The 21,769-nt window shown below is 58.7% G+C and overlaps 9 protein-coding genes across 9 annotated transcripts; 5 read left to right on the top strand and 4 right to left on the bottom strand.

Annotated features, from left to right (window-relative positions):
• GCG54_00003235 (putative sterigmatocystin biosynthesis P450 monooxygenase) lies at positions 1 to 4,172 on the top strand (the record flags this gene model as incomplete). Its single annotated transcript, XM_045403310.1, has 5 exons — positions 1 to 96; positions 150 to 660; positions 712 to 1,477; positions 1,526 to 1,654; positions 2,552 to 4,172. The coding sequence occupies 5 exons, from the start codon at positions 1 to 3 to the stop codon at positions 4,170 to 4,172; spliced, it is 3,123 nt and encodes a 1,040-aa protein (XP_045261591.1).
• A 262-nt stretch (positions 4,173 to 4,434) lies between these two features.
• Positions 4,435 to 6,272, bottom strand: GCG54_00003234 (uncharacterized protein; the record flags this gene model as incomplete). The annotated part of the gene is made up of 2 exons (XM_045403309.1): positions 4,435 to 5,692; positions 5,755 to 6,272. 2 exons carry the CDS (start codon positions 6,270 to 6,272, stop codon positions 4,435 to 4,437), a joined length of 1,776 nt encoding a protein of 591 aa, XP_045261590.1.
• A 198-nt stretch (positions 6,273 to 6,470) lies between these two features.
• On the top strand, positions 6,471 to 6,807 carry GCG54_00003233 (uncharacterized protein; the record flags this gene model as incomplete). The annotated part of the gene is made up of 2 exons (XM_045403308.1): positions 6,471 to 6,512; positions 6,544 to 6,807. 2 exons carry the CDS (start codon positions 6,471 to 6,473, stop codon positions 6,805 to 6,807), a joined length of 306 nt encoding a protein of 101 aa, XP_045261589.1.
• A 1,239-nt stretch (positions 6,808 to 8,046) lies between these two features.
• On the top strand, positions 8,047 to 8,382 carry GCG54_00003232 (uncharacterized protein; the record flags this gene model as incomplete). The annotated part of the gene is made up of 1 exon (XM_045403307.1): positions 8,047 to 8,382. A coding segment is annotated over one exon (336 nt), but the record flags the coding sequence as incomplete, so codon positions are not given.
• Positions 8,383 to 8,943: 561 nt separating this feature from the next.
• Positions 8,944 to 9,959, bottom strand: GCG54_00003231 (putative 4-hydroxy-2-oxoglutarate aldolase; the record flags this gene model as incomplete). Its single annotated transcript, XM_045403306.1, has 2 exons — positions 8,944 to 9,527; positions 9,608 to 9,959. The coding sequence occupies 2 exons, from the start codon at positions 9,957 to 9,959 to the stop codon at positions 8,944 to 8,946; spliced, it is 936 nt and encodes a 311-aa protein (XP_045261587.1).
• Positions 9,960 to 10,403: 444 nt separating this feature from the next.
• GCG54_00003230 (Aspartate aminotransferase cytoplasmic) lies at positions 10,404 to 11,736 on the top strand (the record flags this gene model as incomplete). The annotated part of the gene is made up of 3 exons (XM_045403305.1): positions 10,404 to 10,700; positions 10,758 to 11,565; positions 11,621 to 11,736. 3 exons carry the CDS (start codon positions 10,404 to 10,406, stop codon positions 11,734 to 11,736), a joined length of 1,221 nt encoding a protein of 406 aa, XP_045261586.1.
• A 716-nt stretch (positions 11,737 to 12,452) lies between these two features.
• Positions 12,453 to 18,138, top strand: GCG54_00003229 (uncharacterized protein; the record flags this gene model as incomplete). The annotated part of the gene is made up of 11 exons (XM_045403304.1): positions 12,453 to 12,521; positions 12,572 to 12,734; positions 12,791 to 12,882; positions 12,935 to 13,151; positions 13,207 to 13,690; positions 13,744 to 14,121; positions 14,179 to 16,662; positions 17,155 to 17,239; positions 17,609 to 17,794; positions 17,856 to 17,918; positions 18,004 to 18,138. The coding sequence occupies 11 exons, from the start codon at positions 12,453 to 12,455 to the stop codon at positions 18,136 to 18,138; spliced, it is 4,356 nt and encodes a 1,451-aa protein (XP_045261585.1).
• Positions 18,139 to 18,259: 121 nt separating this feature from the next.
• Positions 18,260 to 19,375, bottom strand: GCG54_00003228 (uncharacterized protein; the record flags this gene model as incomplete). Its single annotated transcript, XM_045403303.1, has 1 exon — positions 18,260 to 19,375. One exon carries the CDS (start codon positions 19,373 to 19,375, stop codon positions 18,260 to 18,262), a length of 1,116 nt encoding a protein of 371 aa, XP_045261584.1.
• An 808-nt stretch (positions 19,376 to 20,183) lies between these two features.
• On the bottom strand, positions 20,184 to 21,283 carry GCG54_00003227 (GTP-binding protein rhoC; the record flags this gene model as incomplete). The annotated part of the gene is made up of 3 exons (XM_045403302.1): positions 20,184 to 20,555; positions 20,639 to 20,842; positions 20,987 to 21,283. Coding segments are annotated over 3 exons (873 nt in total), but the record flags the coding sequence as incomplete, so codon positions are not given.
• Positions 21,284 to 21,769: the final 486 nt, after the last annotated feature.

Raw genomic sequence — 21,769 nt, 5'->3', positions numbered from 1 at the left:
ATGGTGAAGATAGAGATTCCCGAGCAGCTTGCTGCTCATCTGAGCAAACTCCCAGCTTTGACGTTCACCAACATCTTCCTCAGCTTCTGGGGTCTTGTACGTCATCCTTCTGCGCAAATCATCGCCAAGTCTCTAACCTCCCTTTCTAGATCTTCTCCTATGTCGCCTGCAGGTCATTCTACTACCTCTATCTCAGCCCCCTCCGCCACTACCCGGGCCCCAAGCTCTGGGCCATCTCCCGCCTGCCATGGAACTACGTCAACATGAAGGGTCGCATCACCTGGAAGATCCGCGAGTTGCATGAGCAGTACGGCCCCGTGGTGCGCATCGCGCCCGACGAGCTGTCGTACACCTCCGGCGCGGCGTGGAAGAAGATCTACGGCCAGCGCAGCCCCGAGTTCCCCAAGGCGCTCGACGGCCGCGGCATCGCCCCCGCGAAGCTCAACGGCCACAAGACGCTCATGACGGAGGCGCAGGAGCGGCACGCGAGGCTGCGCAGGGCGATCAACCCGGCCTTCTCGGAGAAGGCGCTGCGTGAGCAGGAGTACTACTTCCAGAACCACTCGGATAACATGGTGAGGCAGCTCATGAAGAGATGTAATGAGGGGCCGGTGGATATGTCAACGTGGTTCAACTTGCTTGCGTTCGACATTGTGTCTGGTGAGTTGAAACCTCACGAAAGTCTACATGATATTGACTGATACATGACAGACCTCGCCTTCGGCATTCCCGCAGGCGCTCTCGACAACGCAGACCAGCCCTGGATCCGCGCCATCATGGGCCGTGCTACCGCGTACGTCTGGATCCAGCTCGCCGTGCAGTACGGCTTCTTCGAATTCCTCACCTGGGTGACCCCGCGCCGCGTCACGGAAGCGCGCAAGAAGCACCTCGCCATGACGGAGGCCAAGGTGCGCCAGCGCATCGCGGCCAAGAACCCCGGCAAGGACTTCATGTCGTACATCCTCCACAACGACGAGGACGGCGTCAAGCTGTCCAACTTTGAGCTCGTCATGCTCGCGGGCACCTTCATCGTCGCCGGCAGCGGCACCACCGCCGGCGGCATGTCTGGGCTGACGTACTTTCTGCTGCACAACCCGGACAAGCTCGCGAAGCTCAAGGCTGAGATTAGAGGCGCGTTCAAGACAAGGGAGGAGATCACGATGGTCTCGGCGCAAAATTGCAAGTACCTCCGTGCGTGCATCAACGAGGCAATGAGGTTGTATCCTCCCACGCCTGGCTCGCTGCCACGCTGGGTGCCGGGGAAGGGGGAGGTGATTGAGGGTAAATGGGTTCCCGGCGGGTATGCGGTTGCGGTGAACCAGTTCGCTGCCGGACATTCGAAGCACAACTTCCACCGTCCCGGGGACTTTGTGCCCGAACGATGGCTTGAGCTGCCGCCTGGTTCCGAGTTTGCCAACGACGACAGGGCAGCTGTTCAGCCGTTTTCTTACGGACAGCGTATTTGCATTGGAAAGCCGTAAGTCTACATCACTCACAACTTAGACCGTGAACTGACAGCATCCAGGATGGCGTATGCCGAGATGAGCCTCGCGTACGCAAAGATGATGTGGTACTTTGATCTCGAGCCCAAGGATTTGTCGGAGGACTGGTGGACGCCGCAGGGAACGTACATTATGTGGGAGAAGCTGCCGTTGTGGGTTAAGCTGCGTCCGAGGGAGGGCATCGAGCAGGTTGCTTAGACGGTCTTGCGTTGTGTAGATTAGTCTGACGGCATCCTGGTGCAGCCCACGTGTCAAAGTAACCATGAAATCATTCGATGAAGTGCTCCTAATCTCTTTGAGTTTTCTGCCTGTCCAACGACGGGGAGTCTATCTGTACCTCGTTCCCGTAAACTCTGCAAAACGTGGCAAACCATCCGACGAACCATTCGCGGGCCCTCATGAACATCCAAGAAAGTTTCTTGACAAACACGACCATGATGCCACAACGTGCCGGCATCGATCGCCCTCCCTGTTGCCTTCAAATTGCTCTTGTCTCATTGGCCGCGCCCATCTTCTTCAACCTCCCGAGTCAGGGTCCTTGTCCAGGGGTTCAACATCCAGCGAACCCCTGACCCCTGACCCCTGATGCTTGTCAACTTCCCAGCAGCGTGGTCCTGCCGAGTCATTGAAGACACATCCAAGGATACCCATCCCCAGACGACGGGTCGTCAGCCCCCCGCGTCGGGATGGACCCGATGGAGACCGTCTTTTCGATGATTCCCTTACCCCTTTCGGACCTGCAAGCTCTTTAGCCAATGCCAAGCCTCGTCGACAGCACGTTGCTCTGGACTCACGAGGGGCAGTGACGTAGGTCCATTGACCAATAAACAGCTCGGCAGATGAGCGGTCGCGGGGTCATCCCGCCAGAGCCCGGAGCTCACCGAAGCTCACGATGATGGCCAAACTCTGCATACACCCAGACTCTCGTGGTGTTTTCACCCCCGATGCGAAGATGAACTTCTCGCCGTAACCTCACCACCAGAACACCAAACACCATCGCCAGAGACGAGACATCTTCACCACCGTCTCGCAACCATGGCGCCGCCAAGCCCCCTCCTCGACGCCGCCTTCACCCTCACCACCCGCTTCGCCAACCTCTCCCCCTACCTCCTCCTCCCCATCATCCTCACCACTGCCGTCATCCTGAACTCCGCCCTCCGCTCCCTCCCCCTCACCCAGAAAGCCCGCCGCCTGTCCTGCAAACCACCCCCCCTCGAACCGACCACCCTCCCGCTCGGCATCGACACCGTCCTCGCCTCCCTCCGCGCAGACCGCGAGCAACGCACGCCCGACCACGTCGCCGCCCGCTTCGCCGCCCTCGGCGTCCACACGTTCCGCATCGCCCTCCTCGGCACCACCAACCTCGTCACCGCCGACCCGCGCAACGTCCAGGCCCTGCTCGCCACCCAGTTCGCCGACTTCGGCATGGGCGCCGCCCGCAGCACCAACCTCAAGGCCGTCCTCGGGCGCAGCATCTTCGCCGCCGACGGGCCCGCCTGGCGCTCCGCCCGCGAGATGATGCGCCCCCTCTTCAGCCGCGACAACGTCTCCCGCCTGGACCTGCTCGAGGCGCATGTCCAGACGCTCTTCCGCTGCATCGAGCGCGGCGGCCTCTCCGAAAGATGGACGTCCCCCGTCAGCCTCGCCTCCCTCCTCCCCTCCCTCACCCTCGACTCCGCCACGGAGCTCTTCCTCGGCCAGAGCACCTGCACCCTCGCCGCCCGCCTGCGCGACGACCACGCCCACCCGGGGATGGCCTTCCACCACGCCTTCGAGCGCATGCTGGCCCTCCTCGGCGTGCGCATGCGCCTGCGCAGCTTCTACTGGGCCTACGGCACCGCCGAGCTGCAGGCCTGCGTGAAGACGCTGCACGCCTTCGTCGACGACGCCATCGCCGCCTCCGACGACGCCCAGAAGCGCGGCGACTCCCTCGCGCGCTACGACTTCCTCACCGTCCTCCGCGAGCGCTGCGACGGCGACGACACAGAGGTCCGCGAGCAGGTCCTCGGCCTCCTCGCCGCGGGCCGCGACACGACGGCGAGTCTGATGAGCTGGGTGTGGTACTGCCTGCTGCGCTCCCCGCGCGTCTTCGCCAAGCTCCGCGCCGAGGTGTTGTCTACCTTTGGCACCTACGCCGACGACCCAGCGGAGAGAGTGACCTTTGCCACCCTAAAACAGTGCACCTATTTGCAGCATGTCCTCTCGGAGACGCTGCGCCTGCACTCCGTCGTGCCATTCAACTCGCGCCGCGCCCTCGTCGACACGACGCTCCCCTGCGGCGGCGGGGCAGACGGCACATCCCCCGTGTTTGTACCCGCGGGGACGGAGGTCAACTTCAGCACGCACGTGTTGCACCGCCGGAAGGACCTGTGGGGCCCCGACGCGGACGAGTTCGTGCCGGAGCGGTGGGAGGCGAAGAGGGGCGCCGCGGGGGCTGCGTGGCATTTTGCGCCGTTTAACGGCGGCCCGCGGATCTGCATCGGGCAGCAGCTCGCGCTGACGGAGGCGGGGTATGTGGTTGTGAGGATGCTGCAGCGGTACGAGGGCGTGGAAGGGCTGGACGTGGATCCGGCGCGGGATTGGCATAACTTCACGGTGGTGTGTAGTCCGGGGAGTGTGGTTGATAGGAATGAGGCGGTGTTGTGTCGGTTGAGGGTTGCGGAGGAGTGAGGCCACAGTCAGTGTGAGGTATAAGTGGATGGTGGTTCCATCTGTTCATGATGAGGAAGTAGATGGATATTAATGAAGGAGTTCCTTTACTCGCCTATCTCTATCAAATATGCTCCAGATGTTTCAAGCGAATGATCAAGTCTTCCTATGCCAGTGTAAATCCTTCTCCCCGAGTCCAAGCGAGTGTTGTCACGAAGAGGATCAATGGGTATCATGAATGAAAGCCAGAATGTTTCGAATCTAATCAGCCCCAAAAATTGTCTTAGACGCTCTCCCTCGGAGTCACCGGCGACGCCCCCATCACGCTCGCGTCATCATCATCCAGGTCCTTGCTATGCACACTGCTGGCCGAGCTGCTCTTGTCCACGCTGATGCCCGCCCCATGAACCCCCGTCACCACATCCCTCCCCTCCCGCAGCTCCCAGCTCCCGTGCCTCTCGTGCGGGACGCCGCGTTTGGAGACGGACAGATCGGGATCGCTGGCCATCTTCTCCGCAGCTTTGAACCCGCCAAGGCTGGCTGCGGGTTGGTGGCCGTCTTTGTTGTCCTCCCTGCCCACGCGCCGGATCCGGAACCCGGCCAAGACGAACGCCGCGACCACGAGGCCGAGAACGGCGAGCACGATCGCTCCGCCGATGATGCCTGCGACATATGGCTTCCTCACGACCGCGCGGATTGCTGCGCCAATCGTGGGTGCCTCGGTGCTCCTCGCGCTGCAAAAGGGCTGCGAGGACGCGCACATGCTGCACCAGGTCGCCACGTCGACGCCGAACTTGAGCATCTCCTGCTTGAAGTAGCTAAAGGTCACGCGCGGCTCGGCGGCGGGCGAGCCGAAGAGGGCGTACTCCTCGAAGGGGGTTCCCGGGTCGGCGTTCCTGCGGTACAGGAACCGCACGTAGAGGTTGCTGTCCTTGGGGTAGGAGTCGGGGCGGCCGGGCTCGTCGCCGATCAGCTCGAAGAGCATGGCGGCGCCGGGCTCGGGGACGTTCCAGAAGGGGCTGGAGAGCGACGTGTTGCCCTGCTGGAGCTGGGCGAGGGAGAAGAAGGACAGGAAGGGCTCTTGGGAGCTGAAGAGCAGCGTCAGCTTGCGCGAGTAGCCGCCAAAGTTGCCGTTGGCTTTGAGCGCGTCCACGACCTGCTTGGCGAACGACATGCCGGCTACCGTCCGGATCCTGTCGCCCTTGGCCAGGCCGGAAGGCTCCTGATCCGAGTAGAGAGCCAGCTGCTGCTGTCTGCTGTAGACCTGAAGGAACTGGCTGTCCTTGACGTAGGCGTCCATCAGGGCGTTGTAGACGGCCTCCTCGTGCGAGTAGCGGTAGCGGATGTAGTCCCAGATGTTGTAGGCGTCCCAGAAGTTGGCGTTCGCGAGGGAGTAGACGCCGTCGTTGAGGGGCGGGGTGGTGAAGAAGGACTGGTATTTGGCTTTGGTAGAGTTGTAGAGCTTGAGCATGTCTGGGTCGCGGGTCATGTCAACCTGCGTCGAGACCTGCCATTGCGTGCACTCTGTGTTGCCTCGGAGGCTTTGCGTAGGGTTCGATGTTAGTCTGAACGAGGGAGCTTCGGATCACAGTCAGCCACTCACCCAATTGACCTCTGGTCCAAATACCCAGCAGTCTGGATGACAGGGTACTGATAGCCGTCCAGAGGGTACTCGGTGTAGTTCCCTGAAGTCGTCGAGAACGAAACGTTTGATCCGCCAGTGTCTACCGCGAATGTGTGACTGATGGGCGGGTAGAGTGCCTGCATGAATGCCTGCGCGCCGGCAACGACGTGCGCATCAGGAACCGAGAGGATATGGAGCTGGGCGTGGTCGACAACATTGGGGGCAATGTCTCGGATTGGGGCGCGGGAGGTGACCCGGCTCTCGGACGAGTTGGTGGGAGTGATGCCAGAGAGATAGCGAGTCCTGAATGCGTTTCCTTGGGCATACAGTTGTTGGGCTCCTCGGGGAGTCAGGACGTCGGAGAGCTCGCTGCGCAGAGGCGTGCGCTCGCCGTGCATCATGAGGGCGACCGAAGCCCATACTGTAGGATTGGAGGACTGAGCTGTTGCCGTGCCCAGAAGGGCCGCCGTGACGACGATCACCGACGGGGTGTACATCGTGAAGCCGAGATTTGGGTGACCGCAGGAGTCTGCGATCAAGACTACCGACTTGAGCAGACGATTGAGGTTGCGACAGGCGTTTGTGACAACGAGGAGGCAAGTTCTGGGCGGCCGGGGCTGGAGGGCAGCATGGTGTATTAATGAGGACTACCCAGAACAGCTTGCGCTGGCGCCCGAGGACCCGAGGAACAAAGAATGCTCGACTTGCATGCAGCTTTGCGGCGGCAGGCTAAGACGGTGAGAGAGATCTGGGCTGACATGTTCCTAGACAGGTCAAGCCTTCACCTTCACCTCCCGCCAATGGTTCGCAGAGTGCCATCGAGACGCTTATCCTGATGGGCGAAGTATGTGGTACAATGACGTGCTCGTTAGCCAGCACCGTCGTCCGAGTCATGGTACCAGTTGGTGTTGGTCGCGCGATATCGAGAGCCTGGTTCCCAAAGCTGCCGTCCTGACAGAGCTTGGCTGCTGGTTGGCGATGGGATGGAGGGGCACCATCCCGAATGGCGTCGGAGGTGCATCGACAGTCTAAAGTGTTTGCAGCAGGTGGGGTGGAGAACGTGGCAGATGATTGACAGTCCAGGGTGAAGTAAGCAGTCGAGGTAGCACGGCAGCAGTCTACCTTGCCTGGGTGAGGGTGCAATGAGGTGCCTCTGATGATAAGGCGCAAGATGGAGGGTTGGTGATGAAGCGGAGGAGAGACTATTGGACGGGCCAAGTGGGCGGGAGAAAGAGACACCAATGCAGCTGATGCGGGGTGTTGGACGGCTTCGTTATCACCAGCTTCAGCCAATGAAATGAGCCGACTGACACTATGTCGATGTATGGCGAACGCCGCAATCGGCTTCAGCTGCCGCAAGGAGCTCTGTCACGGCCGTTGTGCATGCGCCAGTGCCGATCAGGCGGGGGGGGTNNGAGGGGGCGCCATTGGATCAACAAGAGTAGATTCTGTGAGACCGACTGTGTGATTTGAACTGGATTAATACTGAAACGAAGGATGGAATGAAGCCAGACTTGTCAGAATAATTTCATGTTCCCAACTCCAATTGACAGTAGACAAAAGGCAGACGGGAGAGAGGCTAGGAACATCCAGCAACCTCACCCTAAGGTACCCAAGATGGCCTCTTCCCACGACTTCAGGCGTCGAGTTAGCATCATCAGCCACCCCTGGTCGATCTTGTCCAATGGGCTTACACCAAACGGCTCACATGCCACCCCGACAGGGAGCGGATAAGGATGGTGTTGGTGTGCCGCCCAGTACTACGCAGTAAGCTTAAGCAGTCTAGCGCACCCTAGTCGGGCGTCTTACGGTGTTGGAGCACAAGGACGCATCGAGATGAGATCTGCGGTGAGACATTTTGGCTTCAGAGGCTGGAGTTGCGGAGAATTGAGGTACGTTGAGCATGAATGCACAAGTTGGTTTCGTCGGAGCCGGGAAGGCGGAGCTTTTGGAGCGGCATGACATCCACTAGTACACCGATGTTGATACATGCAACACATCCTTTCACCTTGTTCTGGTAATTTAACATAACATTCATTTTATATCATGCTTCAAATTCATTGGCCGTGATTTTCGTGATATGACTGGTTTTACAACAAGCTGAAGGATGTGGCTGGCTGAGGACTCCAAGGCTGCCATTCAGCTGGCATGCAAGGGGCGTTTTGGAGAGAATAAAAAGAGCAGAAATGGCCATGACCCTTCAAACATGATCAAGGATATCCAGTACAGGTAGACGAATGCCATGGCTTCCCATATCTACACTATTCAGGTCAAAACAAATGGCAGCGCTGTCGCTTCTCGCTCTCCGCCAGGCCGCTCACTGAACCGCCCAAGGAAGGGGCTGCTCAACTGTACCAGTTGTCGCCGCCTATTGAAGCCCAGGCCGACGGCTCTAGCACGGCAAATTTCAAGATAGAGGGCGCATTCTTCGCCGTCCAAGGCACCAGGGCCAGTGGAAACACCTCCAGCATCAGCACACAAGAATTCCGAAAAAATACACCTGGGCCCGGGAGGATCCGTTTTCGGCATCAAGGCGGAGGATGGCGCCGTGGTCTGGGACGATACTTCAACGAAAGGTCATACGACGGAGGTGGAGGACGGTTTTGAGTTCTGGGCCGACGACTCAATTCGCAACGGCGCGAAAGGTGAGGAAGGTCCCTTGTGTGCCGACGATGTCAGGTTGCCGTGTCTTACTGACGTTGCACAGATGACATCTTCATCGGGGTCGGCCTCGTTGATCCCCACGACTCGGAGCAGGTCGTACCATTTGACGTATTCCACCCCGAGGCATCGAGCAAGTATATAATCTTGCCGCGGATGAAGATAGTCTTGACCGCGTCGCATTATGAGCACGGAGAACATGTGGACACTACAACTTCTACCTATGCTGGCGTTGACTGTGCCCAAAGCCTATCTCACTTTCGACGCTGGAGGCCACTTGGTCGATGATCATGACAGAAGCAAAGAAAACGGGGTCGGAATACTGCCCTACGGGTCTGAAATTGATGCCATCCACGTTGAAAAGATAGGGGGATGAACAGACAGCAATGCAATTAGAATCGTGCCATGGCCTTCAATTTCAGGTCATGTTTTCATAGGGATTATGTGCAATTCGCCAGGTGGTGACAGTCGCAATTAAATCAATTTTACTGCAGTGCTTAACTAAACTCACAGCGAAGTCTCCAACTCAACCAAACCCTTCAGCACCGCGTCCTTCTCCCCCTCAAACTTTGCGCTCGCAACCATGCCGAGCGGCCGTCTACTCCTGCCACCACCGTACCCGAAATACCTGTCCAAAGCCGCCTTCAACCCCGCGACGCCCAGCTGCACCAGCACCCAGTCCGCCTGGCTCAGCTTCGTCTGCAGCTCCTGCGCCTGCTTCAGCTCGCCCGCGTCGTACAGCTCCAGCAGCCGCAGGTGCACCTTGGGCACGAAGTTGGCTGCCGCCGCGATGACGCCGTTGGAGCCGGCCACCAGGCCGTGCAGGAAAAAGTCCGACTTGCCCGCGAACGCGGCGAACGGCTGCGGGATCTTGGCGTCGTGCGCGACGCGGTGCAGCTTGCCCAGGTTGCCGCACGTCAGCTTGCACCCGACGATCTTGTCGTTGGACGCCGCCAGCGCCGCGATCAGGTCCGAGTCGAGGTCGATGCCGGACGTGACGGCGGGGAAGTTGTAGAGCAGGATCGGGATGGGGGAGGCCGTCGCGACGTCGTCGAAGAATTTCTGGATGACGGGTTTCTGCATCGCTCCGGCTGGATACCGAGTCAGCAAAGTGCAACGTTTATCATGCATGATGCACAACGGCTCAGCTTCCGATGGACCCAAAACTTACTCCAGTAGCTGGGCGACAGCACCAGGGCGTAATCGGCGCCGGACTCCTTGGCCTCGCTGCACAGCTGGATGGTCTCCCGGGTGCTCTGGGCGCCGCAGCCGGCGATGATGACGGCGTCGGGGCGGCCGTGCTGCTTGAGCACCGCCGCCGCGGTCGCGATCACCTGCTGCCTCTCCGAGTGGAGCAGATGCGGCGCCTCGCCGTTGGAGCCCTGGATCACGAGCCCGGCCACCCCCGACTTGGACAGCCGCTCGATGTGCGTCTTGAGCGCCTCCACGTCGAGCGTCTCGTCCTCGTGGAAGAAGGCCACCACGGGGGCGTAGATGCCGCGGGGAGGACAACGGGGCGCCATTATGATTTGGCTGTGTGGTTTCAAACGTGTGATTTGGTGTGTACTGACTGCGCTACCACACAAAGATTCTGCCAACCCAGACACAAGAGACACACACCAGGGCCAGCTGCTCTTATTTCTCCCGCCGCCTGCTCCATTGATTGCTCCATCACTCGATAGCGCGGACTTCACTCCTGTTGCCCTCGGAGCATTTGATAATTATCTCGTGGCGCCATCCATGAAAGTGGACAACGAACCCCGCGGGCCCCTCATCCGAAATGGCCCAGCGCCGGTGCCGGCCCTTGCTGACCGGCTTTCGTCTCCGAATCGGCTGGGGTCCCGAAAACGGGAAGGTCTGCTATCACAACCGCCATCCCTCGATCATGATTGACGTTCATTTGGACAGTGCTCATGACTCTTGATCCATCGTAACGACATCTCATCGCAGTAAAAACTACAGTGACAATGGGCTCAATCAAGCAGACTTCGGCGTTCGAGAGATCGCAATTCATCCCGCCCGACGCCATCTTCGACGTGACCAGACGCTACCTCGCCGACACGGACCCGAACAAGGTGAACCTCGGCCAGGGCACATATCGCGACGAAAATGGCCAGCCTTGGATCCTGCCTTCAGTAAGAGCCGCAGAGGCAGCCCTCGGAGAGCCAGGCCACGAGTACCTCCCCATCGCAGGATTCAAGCCGTTCCGCGACGAGGCCGTCAAGCTCGTCTTCGGCCCTACCAAGGCCTACGCAGAGAACAGGGTAAAACCAGCCACTTATACAGCTCTAGGTCAACCGTCACTAACAACCATCAAACAGGTCGCATCATGCCAATCCCTCTCAGGCACCGGCGCCCTCCTCCTCGCCGGCCTCGCGCTCAAGAAGGCCGACACGGGCATCAAGACAATCTACATCACCGACCCGACCTGGTCCAACCACGACCTGCTCTTCGCCTCCATGGGCTTCGCCGTGAAATCGCTGCCCTACTACAAGGACCGCGCCTTCGACTTTGACGGCTACATCGCCACCCTCCGCGCCGCCGAGCCCGGCTCCGCCGTCATCCTGCACGCCTGCGCGCACAACCCGACCGGCTGCGACCCCTCTCAGGACCAGTGGAAGCAGATCGCCGCCGTCATCATCGAGCGCGGCGTGTTTCCGGTGTTTGATTCGGCGTATCTCGGCTTCAACTCGGGAAACGTCGACGAGGACGCGTGGGCGATCCGCTACTTTGTCGACGAGCTCGGCCTCGAGGCCGCCGTGTGCATGTCCTTTGCGAAGTCGATGGGCCTGTACGGCGAGCGCATCGGCGCCGTGACCTTTGTCGCGCGCGACGCCGAGACGACCAGGACGGTAAACTCGATCCTGGAGAACGTGCAGCGCGCGACGGTGTCGAACCCACCGGCCTTCGGCGCGCGCATCGCGGCCAAGGTGCTGGGGACCCCCGAGATCAGGGAGCAGTGGGCTAAAGATTTGATCACAATGTCGGGCCGCATCCGCGCGATGAGGAAGAAGGTGTATGATGAGCTGGTGCGGCTGCAGACGCCGGGCGACTGGTCGCATATTGTCAAGCAGAGCGGCATGTTTGGGTACACGGGCATCAGCAAGGCACAGGTGCAGCATCTGGAAGGTGAGATTTCCAGGTTTCATGGAGTGGTAAAGCAGTTTGCTAACATTTTGAACAGAAAAGTACCACGTTTACATGGCCGACACATCACGAATCTCGATTGCTGGGCTGAACGAGAAGAATGTCGAGTATTTTGCAAAGGCGCTGGATGACACTGTTAGGAGCGTCGCATGAATTACATAGATTATCAATTTGAAGATGCTACACTCAATTCCCAATATCATCTGTCTACTACCATCAATCACCATGAAATGACATATCTTCTGAAATGACCATACGGCCAATTGAAGAGCATCCAAAGTAATCCCCCCGGGCAAGGTTGATGCCGACAACCACACGCCGGGCGCCGAGCGGAGCTCCACCTACCCAAAGCGCCCTCGGACACCCCTCCCGAAGCTGATAAGGCCCGCTACCCCGCCACCTACACCAACCGCCCTTCAGGGTCTCTCGGAGGGGTAACATTTCCCCATTTCCCCCCATCGATCCAGAGTCTCTTATCGCGATTCAGATGAGGCGGGAGGAGCTCTCTCTTTCTCACTCCGCCTCCACAACCCCTCCCCTCTGCTTGTGATGGGATTTGCGGAGCACGCCTTGCCCGGGGAGAAGTCCATGGTCGCCGAAGAGCCCACCGATGGAGCTCCGAGGGTAGTCTGGCCGCGAGCCTCGGAGGATTGCCTCTTTGGGCGCGCTGTAGATACCGCACGTCAGTTGAGGGGACTGGTATAATCATCGCGACGTCCTGCTTCGATTGAGATAACCTCAACTCGATATCACCATTTCCATCTCTTCAAAGCCCGTATTAGTGTCTGTCCTCTCGAGCCATCGTCGGCACTCTCATTTACACTACAACTACACCACCACCTACCACAAACTCACAGATCAAGGGCAAGATGGGTTCTCTTCCAGGTCCAGTTGAGGGTATCAGGATATCCATCGACCGCGGTGGCACCTTCACCGATGTAAGTCTCGTCTGCTCTTCGCAGCACCCAGCCAACGCTGATAATTCTAGTGTGTCGCCTCCGTCCCCGGTCAAGATGACATCCTCGTCAAGCTGCTTTCCGTCGATCCCGCCAACTACCCCGATGCCCCCGCCGAAGCCATCAGGAGAGTGCTGGAGAAGGCGACGGGCAAGGAGTATCCCAAGGGGAAGAAGATTTCGCTGAGAGGCGTTGGTGAGTTCTACTTCACGAAACACTGTTTATTAGCGGCATCAACTGATGAGGCGTAGAATCTATCAAGATGGGCACAACGGTCGCAACAAACGCGCTCCTCGAGAGGAAAGGAGAGCGCACAGTATTCGCAGTCACCAAGGGTCTCAGGGTGAGTACACTAACCAAAAAGATATTCGCTCTCAATGCCGACGCGTGAGTAGGATCTGCTTCACATTGGCAACCAGTCAAGACCGAAACTCTTCGACCTCGCCATCCGCAAACCCGACGTCCTGTACTCCAAGGTCATTGAGATTCCAGAGCGAGTGACCCTCGAGGCGTGGTCAGAGAGCAACAAGCCCGAGACCATCGACATCGACTCAGATCCCGCCCTCGTCAAGGGCGTCACCGGCGAGGCCGTCCGCGTTCTCGAACCTCTAGGTAAGCCACGACGTACCCTCACACCAAAAATGCCTGCCTAACGACTCCCTCGCAGACCTTGAGGCTTCAAGGAAAGCCCTCCAAGAAGCCTACGACGAAGGCTACCGATCCATCGCCGTCTGCCTCATGCACAGCTACACCTTCCGCGACCACGAGGCCGCGATAGCCCAGCTCGCCGCCGACATTGGCTTCACCCACATCTCCCCCAGCGCCGAGCTCTCCCCCGTCGTCAAGATCGTGCCGCGCGGCAACTCTTCCACGGCAGACGCCTACCTCACGCCTGAGATTAAGCGGTATATTGCTGGGTTCGAGGCCGGGTTCGAGGCCGGGTTCGAGGACCTGGGCACGAGCGGATGTCGCTGCGAGTTCATGCAGAGTGACGGCGGTCTTGTCGAGTTCTCGGGCCTGTCTGGTTTGAGGGCGATCCTGTCGGGCCCTGCTGGTGGTGTGGTTGGATACGCGAGGACGTGCTACGATGAGCTTGACAAGACTCCTGTTATTGGATTTGATATGGGCGGTACGAGCACCGACGTCTCGAGGTATGTCCACACTACATCTGCTTATGAAGTGCGTGTTCTAATGGGAAATCTAGATACGCGGGCGAGCTCGAACAAGTATTCGAGACAACAACCGCGGGCGTCATGGTCCAGACGCCGCAGCTGGACATCAACACCGTCGCAGCAGGCGGCGGCAGTATCCTGAGCTGGCAGAGCGGCATGTTCAAGGTCGGCCCTGAGAGCGCCTCAGCACACCCCGGTCCAGCATGCTACCGCAAAGGCGGTCCTCTTACCGTCACGGACGCAAACCTCGTCCTCGGCCGTCTGCGCCCCGAATTCTTCCCCAAGATCTTTGGTCCCAATGAAGACCTGCCCCTGGACGTCGATGCCAGCAGGCGTCTGTTCGAGGAGCTCACCGCCAGCATCAACAAAGATGAGAACACGAGTCTCAGTGTGGAGGAAGTTGCCGCAGGGTAAGCAATTCTTCACCCAACCCCCCCCTATTTCAAAGTAATATTAACATCCCCCAGCTTCCTCGACGTCGCCAACGAGTCTATGTGCCGCCCGATCCGCACCCTAACAGAGGCAAAGGGTTACGACGCAGGCCTCCACAACCTCGCCTCCTTCGGCGGCGCCGGCGGCCAGCACGCCTGCGACATCGCCAAAACCCTGGGCATCTCCCGCGTCCTCGTACACAAGTACTCCTCCGTCCTCTCCGCCTATGGCATGGCCCTCGCCGACGTCGTCCACGAGGAGCGCTCCCCCTGCGCCCTTACCTACTCCGAGGCCAACCTGCCCGTCTTCGCCGCCGAGCTCGACAAGCTCGTCGCCAAGGCCTCCGACATGCTCCTCATGCAGCGCATCCCCGAGGCCCGCATCGACGCCGAGCGCTACCTCAACATGCGCTTCCACGGCAGCGACACCCCGCTCATGATCCAGGAGACCGCCGCCGGCGGCTACCTCGAGGCCTTCAGGGCCGCGCACCAGAAGCAGTTCGGCTTCCTCCCCGTCGGCAGAGACGTCATCATCGACGACTACCGTGTCCGCGCCATCGGCCGCACGACCGTCAAGCTGCCCACCCCCTGGCCGGCCGAGCTCGCATCGCAGAAGGCCGTCCCGGCGCCCGCGGCCAAGACGACCAAGAAGGTCTACTTCAAGGGGCTCGGATGGGCCGAGACGCCGGTGTACGGCCTCGCCACGCTGGCGCCGCACTCGCGCGTCACCGGCCCCGCGCTCATCATGGACGATAAGCAGACCATCGTCGTCATCCCCGACGCCGCGGCGACGGTGCTCTCGGAGAACGTCGTCATCGACGTCAAGGTCGGAACGAAGGAGACCATGTCCGCGACGACGGTCGACCCGATCCAGCTGTCCATCTTCGGGCACCGCTTCATGGGCGTCGCCGAGCAGATGGGCCGCGCGCTGCAGAAGACGAGCGTGAGCACCAACATCAAGGAGCGGCTCGACTTCTCGTGCACCGTCTTCTCGCCCGAGGGCGGGCTGGTCGCTAACGCGCCGCACGTGCCGGCCATGATTGGCAGCATGGCCTTTGCTGTAAAGTGGCAGATTGACCACTGGGCGGGCAACCTCAAGCCGGGAGACGTCATCCTGTCGAACGCCCCTGTGTGCGGAGGCACCCATCTGCCCGACCTAACGGTCATCACGCCCATCTTCGACGCCGAGGGTAAGAAGATCATCTTCTGGACCGCCTCGAGAGGCCACCACGCCGACGTCGGCGGCATCCTCCCGGGCTCCATGCCGCCCAACTCCAAGGAGTTGTGGGAGGAGGGCGCCGTCATCAAGGCGTTCAAGGTCGTCGAGGGCGGCGTCTTCAAGGAGAAGGAACTCACCGACCTCCTCATGGCACCTGCCCATTCCCCAGGCTGCCAGGGAACCAGATGCCTCCGCGACAACATCTCCGACATCAAGGCCCAGGCCGCGGCGAACCACCGCGGCAGCCAGCTGATCCACTCCCTGATCGAGGACTACGGCATCGACGTCATCCAGTTCTACATGGAAGAAATCCAGGGCGCCGCGGAGCGCGCCGTCCGCGACATGCTCAAGACCATCCACGCCCGCACCGACGGCACGCCCCTTTCCGCGATCGACTACATGGACGACGGCACGCCGATCCAGCTCAAGGTGACCATCGACCCGGCCACCGGCGGCGCCGTCTTCGACTTCGACGGGACCGGCCCCGAGGCGTACGGCAACTGGAACGCGCCCATCGCCATCTGCAACTCGGCCATCATCTTCGCGCTGCGCTGCATGGTCGACGCCGAGATCCCGCTCAACCAGGGCGCCATCCGGCCCATTGACGTGCAGGTCCCCGAGGCCTCGCTACTGCGGCCGACGGAGCACGCCGCCGTGTGCGCCGGCAACGTGCTCACCTCCCAGCGCGTCGTCGACGTCATCTTCAAGGCCTTCGGCGCCGCCGCCGCCAGCCAGGGCTGCATGAACAACCTCACCTTCGGCACCGACGACCCGGAGACCGGGTTCGGGTACTACGAGACCATCTGCGGCGGCGCCGGCGGCGGCCCGACCTGGGACGGCGTCAGCGGCGTGCACACCAACATGACCAACACGCGCATCACGGACCCGGAGTCGCTCGAGCGGCGGTACCCCGTCATCCTGCGCCGGTTTTGTCTCAGGGAGGGCAGCGGCGGTAAGGGTGCGCACCCGGGTGGTGACGGCATCATCAGGGACATCGAGTTCGGCATCCCCATCAAGGCGAGCATCCTCAGCGAGAGGCGGTCGTTTGCACCGTACGGGCTGAGGGGCGGTGAGGACGGCCAGCGGGGACGTAATGTGTGGATCAAGAAGAGCGGGAGGGTCGTGAACCTGGGCGGTAAGAACACCGCCATGATGGAGGCGGGCGACCGCATCGTTGTCATGTCGCCTGGCGGTGGCGGCTGGGGCAGGCCCGAGGATCGGGTCCAGGGGGAGCAGAAGCAGGTGAATGGATTTGTGGGCGTGGCGAACGGAACGGTTGATATGATCCAAAGCATGGGAGAGTCTGCCTAAAAGGGGCGGCATGCACCGAGCAAGTCATTGTTTTTTTTTTTTTCTTTGGAGTTGGTAAAGGGGGATTTGGTCCATGGTAGCACATTTGAAATTCACGATATTGTTCTGTACTTTCTCGGGAGACTTACATTACGCATGAAGTGAGAAACAAGTTGAAATCGCTCATCTCATTCGAATTCGCGTACATGACTGTCGCTCTGTCTGGACGTCTTGAGCATTTTTTGCTCCTTCTCTCTGATATTTTCAGCTCGTCGCTGTTATTTCTCGTCTTCTTCCTCGTTCTCCCCTAACACTGACCTCACCACCTCAGCCACAATCATTCGAGTTGATGTAAGCCATGAACAATTATGGAGAAGATGGCATGACAATAATTCAAGTCGGGGGGCTCCTAAGGGAATCTCGTACTGCTCCGTCACTCAATAAGATGTCCAGGGTCTTTGAAAGGGACCATCATCACTTAGCTCCTCCACGATGATCCACAGCCCCGTAGGCATGCGCGATATAATGCCATCTCTCAATGTGATCTCTAACAACTCAACACAACCAATCAGCGCCGATGGTTTAGTGGTAAAATTCTCCGTTGCCATCAAGCAGCGTCGGGGAGCCGGGGGTTCGATTCCCCCTCGGCGCAATCTTTTGCTCGCTGAGGCTATTCGCAGCCCTGTGGTGAATCGTTTTGCTCAGTGCCTGGCTTGCTCTACTAGATGGCAAGATCGGGCAGGAAGCCCAGACATATTGATATTAGAATATGTAAAGAGCTATTCAGTTCTCGAAGCTTTCTTTTACACATCTGATGAGATTTAATTGATTAGGATCATGCAGTCGTTGTGAGACTACTCTGAAATTCCTCTCAGGTATCCTGAGGGCATTGGACACAGTATGTACAACAACGCTCGCACCCCGCACAGTCCACCCCGCCAGATCCAGCAGTGACAGTACCCCGCCATCCCGCAGCAAACGCGCCGTCTTCACCGACGCGACTCGCAGTACCCCGACGACAGCTTCATCACCACCGAAAACATGTCGTCTCACCAGCGGTCGTTTTCTCACTCCCAGGCCGGCGGCCGGGAGAAGACCTACTTCGAGCAGCAGCGAGAGGAACTGATCGGAGAAATCGCAATGGTGAGTGTCCCCATCCGTCGCCCATGTCAACAAATAGCAGCTGACACTGGAAAATAAACAGAGCTTCGAGCATGTCCTCGCAAACATCAACAAGCTGAACCGCTCCCTCGAGGCCGTCATTACGGTAAGATCATCCACCCTCGATTGTGGCTGCGGCGCATGATACCACAAGAAATTGAACATAAGGGCTGATGTATTCGCCAACGCAGGTCGGCAACGAGTTCTCCTCCGTCGAGGCCCTGTGGTCGCAGTTCGAGAACGTCATGGCAAAGGAACCCGAGCAGCAGCCCAAGGAAGGCGAAGGAAGCAACGACGGCGATGCGAAGAGCGAGGCGAGCTCATGAAATTGATACCCCCATACGTGTTCGGAAATGATAATGATATACGACGTCGACTCGATGCTCGGCTTGCTCTTCAACTCTATGCGACATGCGTGCACCAAAGGAGGCAACCATGCCGGCTTTATCACCAAAACCGCACCCTGGACCAACTGACAGCCCGCAGACTGCCCCATAAACTCGTCTCAGACCCATTCTCACTCGCCTCTCTCTTTCTCATCGTCTCAACCACACACTTGACGCCCCGTATCATCCCTTCAAGTCCCTTCTCCCCCTTCACCCTCCTCACCTCCCCAGCCGCAACAGCACACTTTGTCGTCGTAAACATCAATGCCCTCTCCATCTCAAGAACATCCCTCATCAGCCGCTGCTGCTGCTCCCAAAACTCCATCCCCCTCTTATGCGCCCTCAACACATCCTCCCGAGGCGGCTCCCCCTCATGTCGCACCTTTATACAGATCTTGGCATCGCAATAGTGGTACACCTCGACCTGCCGCTCCCTCAGCTCGGAGACGACACCCCACGACCCATTAGCCCGTTCCCTGAGCGCCTCAAGCGCCCTCCGAATGGCAACAACCATCCCCCTGGTCCGCTCGCACCGCAGCCTGGCGGACTCAAACTTGAACATAACCCCCGATAGAAGCCCACACAGCTTGGCCTCTTGCTCTCTCCGGGCAGCCTTGGCGTTCTCTCCGAGGTTCCTCCCCCAAAAGGCGTACGCCCAGGGCAATTTGCATTCCCTCGCGAAGGCGGCCACACGGCGCAGCTCCTCCTCGGCCTTCTTGACGTCCTCCGCGCACCGCGCCGCGAGATGTTCACTTTGGAGCAGAACCTCGCGTTCTTGGCGGATGACTTTCAGGTGCTGTTCGCATGCTGTCATCTCGTCATCGACGTACACCATCAGACAAAACGGGTCTTTTGAAAATAGGCCGCCGATGGATATGGTGGTGCCGGCGGTTGTTCTTTTTGAGCTGCCGTCGTCTGAATTTGGGCTGCCATTAGTTGTGGTAGTGGCGGTGCTGCTGTCGGCAGTTATCGTTGAGCTGTCATCCTCCGTATTTGGGCCGCCATTAGTTGAAGGAGTGCTGGTGGTTGTTGTTGAGCTGCTGTCGTCTGAAGATGGGCCGCCATCAGTTGTGGTGGTGGTGCCTGTGGTTGTGGTGGAGCCAGCATCGCTGCCGCAATCTGGATCGTAGTGACCAGATCGAGGGAGATCGGCAAGTTGAACTTGGGTACATGACATGATGTGCAAGGATCTGCTAGAGGTTGTGGTAGTTTGTTTGCTTTAGATTGATTGACAGATGGGGTGTTGGCCAACATGGAATTCTTAATCCTTTTTACAAAATCCCATCTATCCATATACATACATGGTCCTTCAGTCCCATTTCTCCGATGGTCTTGCTGCTCCCGTCATAACTCTCATCAACCTCAATAGCATCACCAAACTTAAAACTAGTATCACATCGGAGCAGTGCACGTTTCACAAATAATAGAATCAATAGACTTTTCTACTAAACATTTCATACTACACACACATTGCGAACCTTGGAAGCCATTGAATTTTGATGCTTTTAACATTTCATGTTTCCTATGCCTGGAATGCCCTATCAAGACAGAAAACCCGATGCTACAGGAAAGAAAAAAAAGAAGATAGGAAATAGAAAAGTTCCCACTTGGTTTAATACTGTTGGATACAGGAACCCATCAAGGTCTCTTCCGTACCCGCTCCGTTTGTGTCGTGTGTAAAGGGTATGGATTGAGTCTGCAACTCAGGTCTCACCACGTTCCCTCCGCGTTCCCCCCTATATACCGTTCTTCTCCCCTCTGAGTCAAAAGAAAAAATCACACATCCCACGTCCCTGGTGAAGGGAAAGTCGTCCCCGGTCTAGAGTTCATCCAGCCCCCAGGACAGGAGACGCCCCCTTCGCTAATGGCGGCGCATGCTTTCCAGATCGTAATAGTAGCAGGTCGTGACGAGATCATGCAGATAAACAAAAGTCATTCATTACGCCCTCCGCCTTCCTATGCCTTGTCGTTACAGTCGTCAAGACTTAGAGGATCTTGCAATTCCTCTTCTTCTTCTTCTTAAGAGGGCCGACGCCGGGGATGCCACCGCTGCTGCTAGGGGCACCGTGTGACGAAGAGACGGCGGCCTGGGCCTCGAGGTTTTTGCGGTCGTTGGCGACAACGGTCAGGATGGCCTGCTCAAAGATCTCGTCGACACCAGTCATCTCCTTACTGCTGCACTCCATGTACTGGGCGCCCATCTTGCGGGCGACGGCACGACCTTGCTCCGTCGTCACAGGGGTTAAGCCTTGTGTCTTGAGCATATCAATACATGTCTTCTTGAAGCGCAGGTCTGACTTGAGGCCGACGAGGACCAGAGGGGTGTATGGGCAGAAGTGGAGGACTTCAGGGTACCACTACGATGAGAACAAATTAGCATTAGCGGGAGGAAAAACGGGGTCCGCACGATAGGAGGGGCATTGTTATCAGAGGGGCGTACCTTGTCCATGACGTTTTCTAGCGAGTTGGGACAGTCAATCGCAAAACACACGAATATCAGGTCCGTCTCCGGGTAAGAAAGTGGTCGCAGTCGGTCGTACTCCTCCTGACCGGCCGTGTCCCACAGCGCCAGCTCCACGGTCTTACCAGACGGCGGGTGCGTCGGGTACGTGATGTAGTTTTCAAAGACGGTGGGGACGTATTTCTGCGTCGCCATGGTCAGCATTGTTTTGATTCATTTCGGTTGCCCGAAGCGCCAAATGGGCAGGGATAGCGTTGCGAACCCAGCAGCGACCAAGTGCGGTGATGGGACGAAATTGGGATGGCATTTTTCTGTGCGGTGCCTTACCTCTGGAAAGTAGCCTTGGCTGTAGCTGATGAGAAGACAAGTCTTGCCGCAGCCGCCGTCGCCGACGACGACAATCTTCTTGGAGTAGGCAGGGCCCTCGGTGACGTGGGTTGCGGCGCTCTCGCGCCCTGTGGAAGAGCTCATTGTGGTGCTGACGGTGCCGTCGCTGCTCCTAAGGCGCGTGTTGCGGCGGGAGGTAGTCGGGCGTCCCAGGCCGTCGTCGTACTTTTCGCTGAAGGTCTGGGACGAGGAGTACTGGTGTGAGGAGCGTTGGTATGAGGACGCCATAATGCGGCAGACTCAAGTGTGTGGTGGTGTGGGTGTTGTGCGACGACAAACTAATGTTGTTTCGCGGCGCGGCCCCTCGTTGCGTGATGCGGGTGCGTTGTTGTTGATGATGATGAAGTGTAGGTGTGTGGTAGGTAGGGGCCGGTCGTTCGTCTGAGGGGGAGGGGTTGTTGAGGGGGGAGAAGACGAAAGTTGTGACTTATGCGAATGTTGTCTGGGCTGTAGATGTTTCCCCGGGTACAGATTAGAAAGTGGTGGTGTGGTACAGATAGTTGCTTTTTCTCCAACCTCTCGGTTTCCTCGAATGTGGCGGTCGTGCTGCTGCGTTCAGTTCAGTCGGATGCCGTTGAGATACGGTTCTGGCGAGGCATGCGGTGCGGGCTAGGGGACGTTGCGGCGTTTGGATTGAGGAATGTTGGAGAAGGTGTTGATCTGATCAGCTCGGGATTGTGTATTGTATGGGGGTGGGTTTGTGTGCGAGAGGTGTGGATGGGC

This window comes from Colletotrichum gloeosporioides, assembly GCF_011800055.1.
Source record: "Colletotrichum gloeosporioides strain Lc1 chromosome Unknown consensus_63, whole genome shotgun sequence".
NCBI classification, from domain to species: domain Eukaryota; kingdom Fungi; phylum Ascomycota; class Sordariomycetes; order Glomerellales; family Glomerellaceae; genus Colletotrichum; species Colletotrichum gloeosporioides.
The sequence above is the reverse complement of the archived record's forward strand: the minus strand, read 5'-3'. Positions and strand labels throughout refer to the sequence as shown.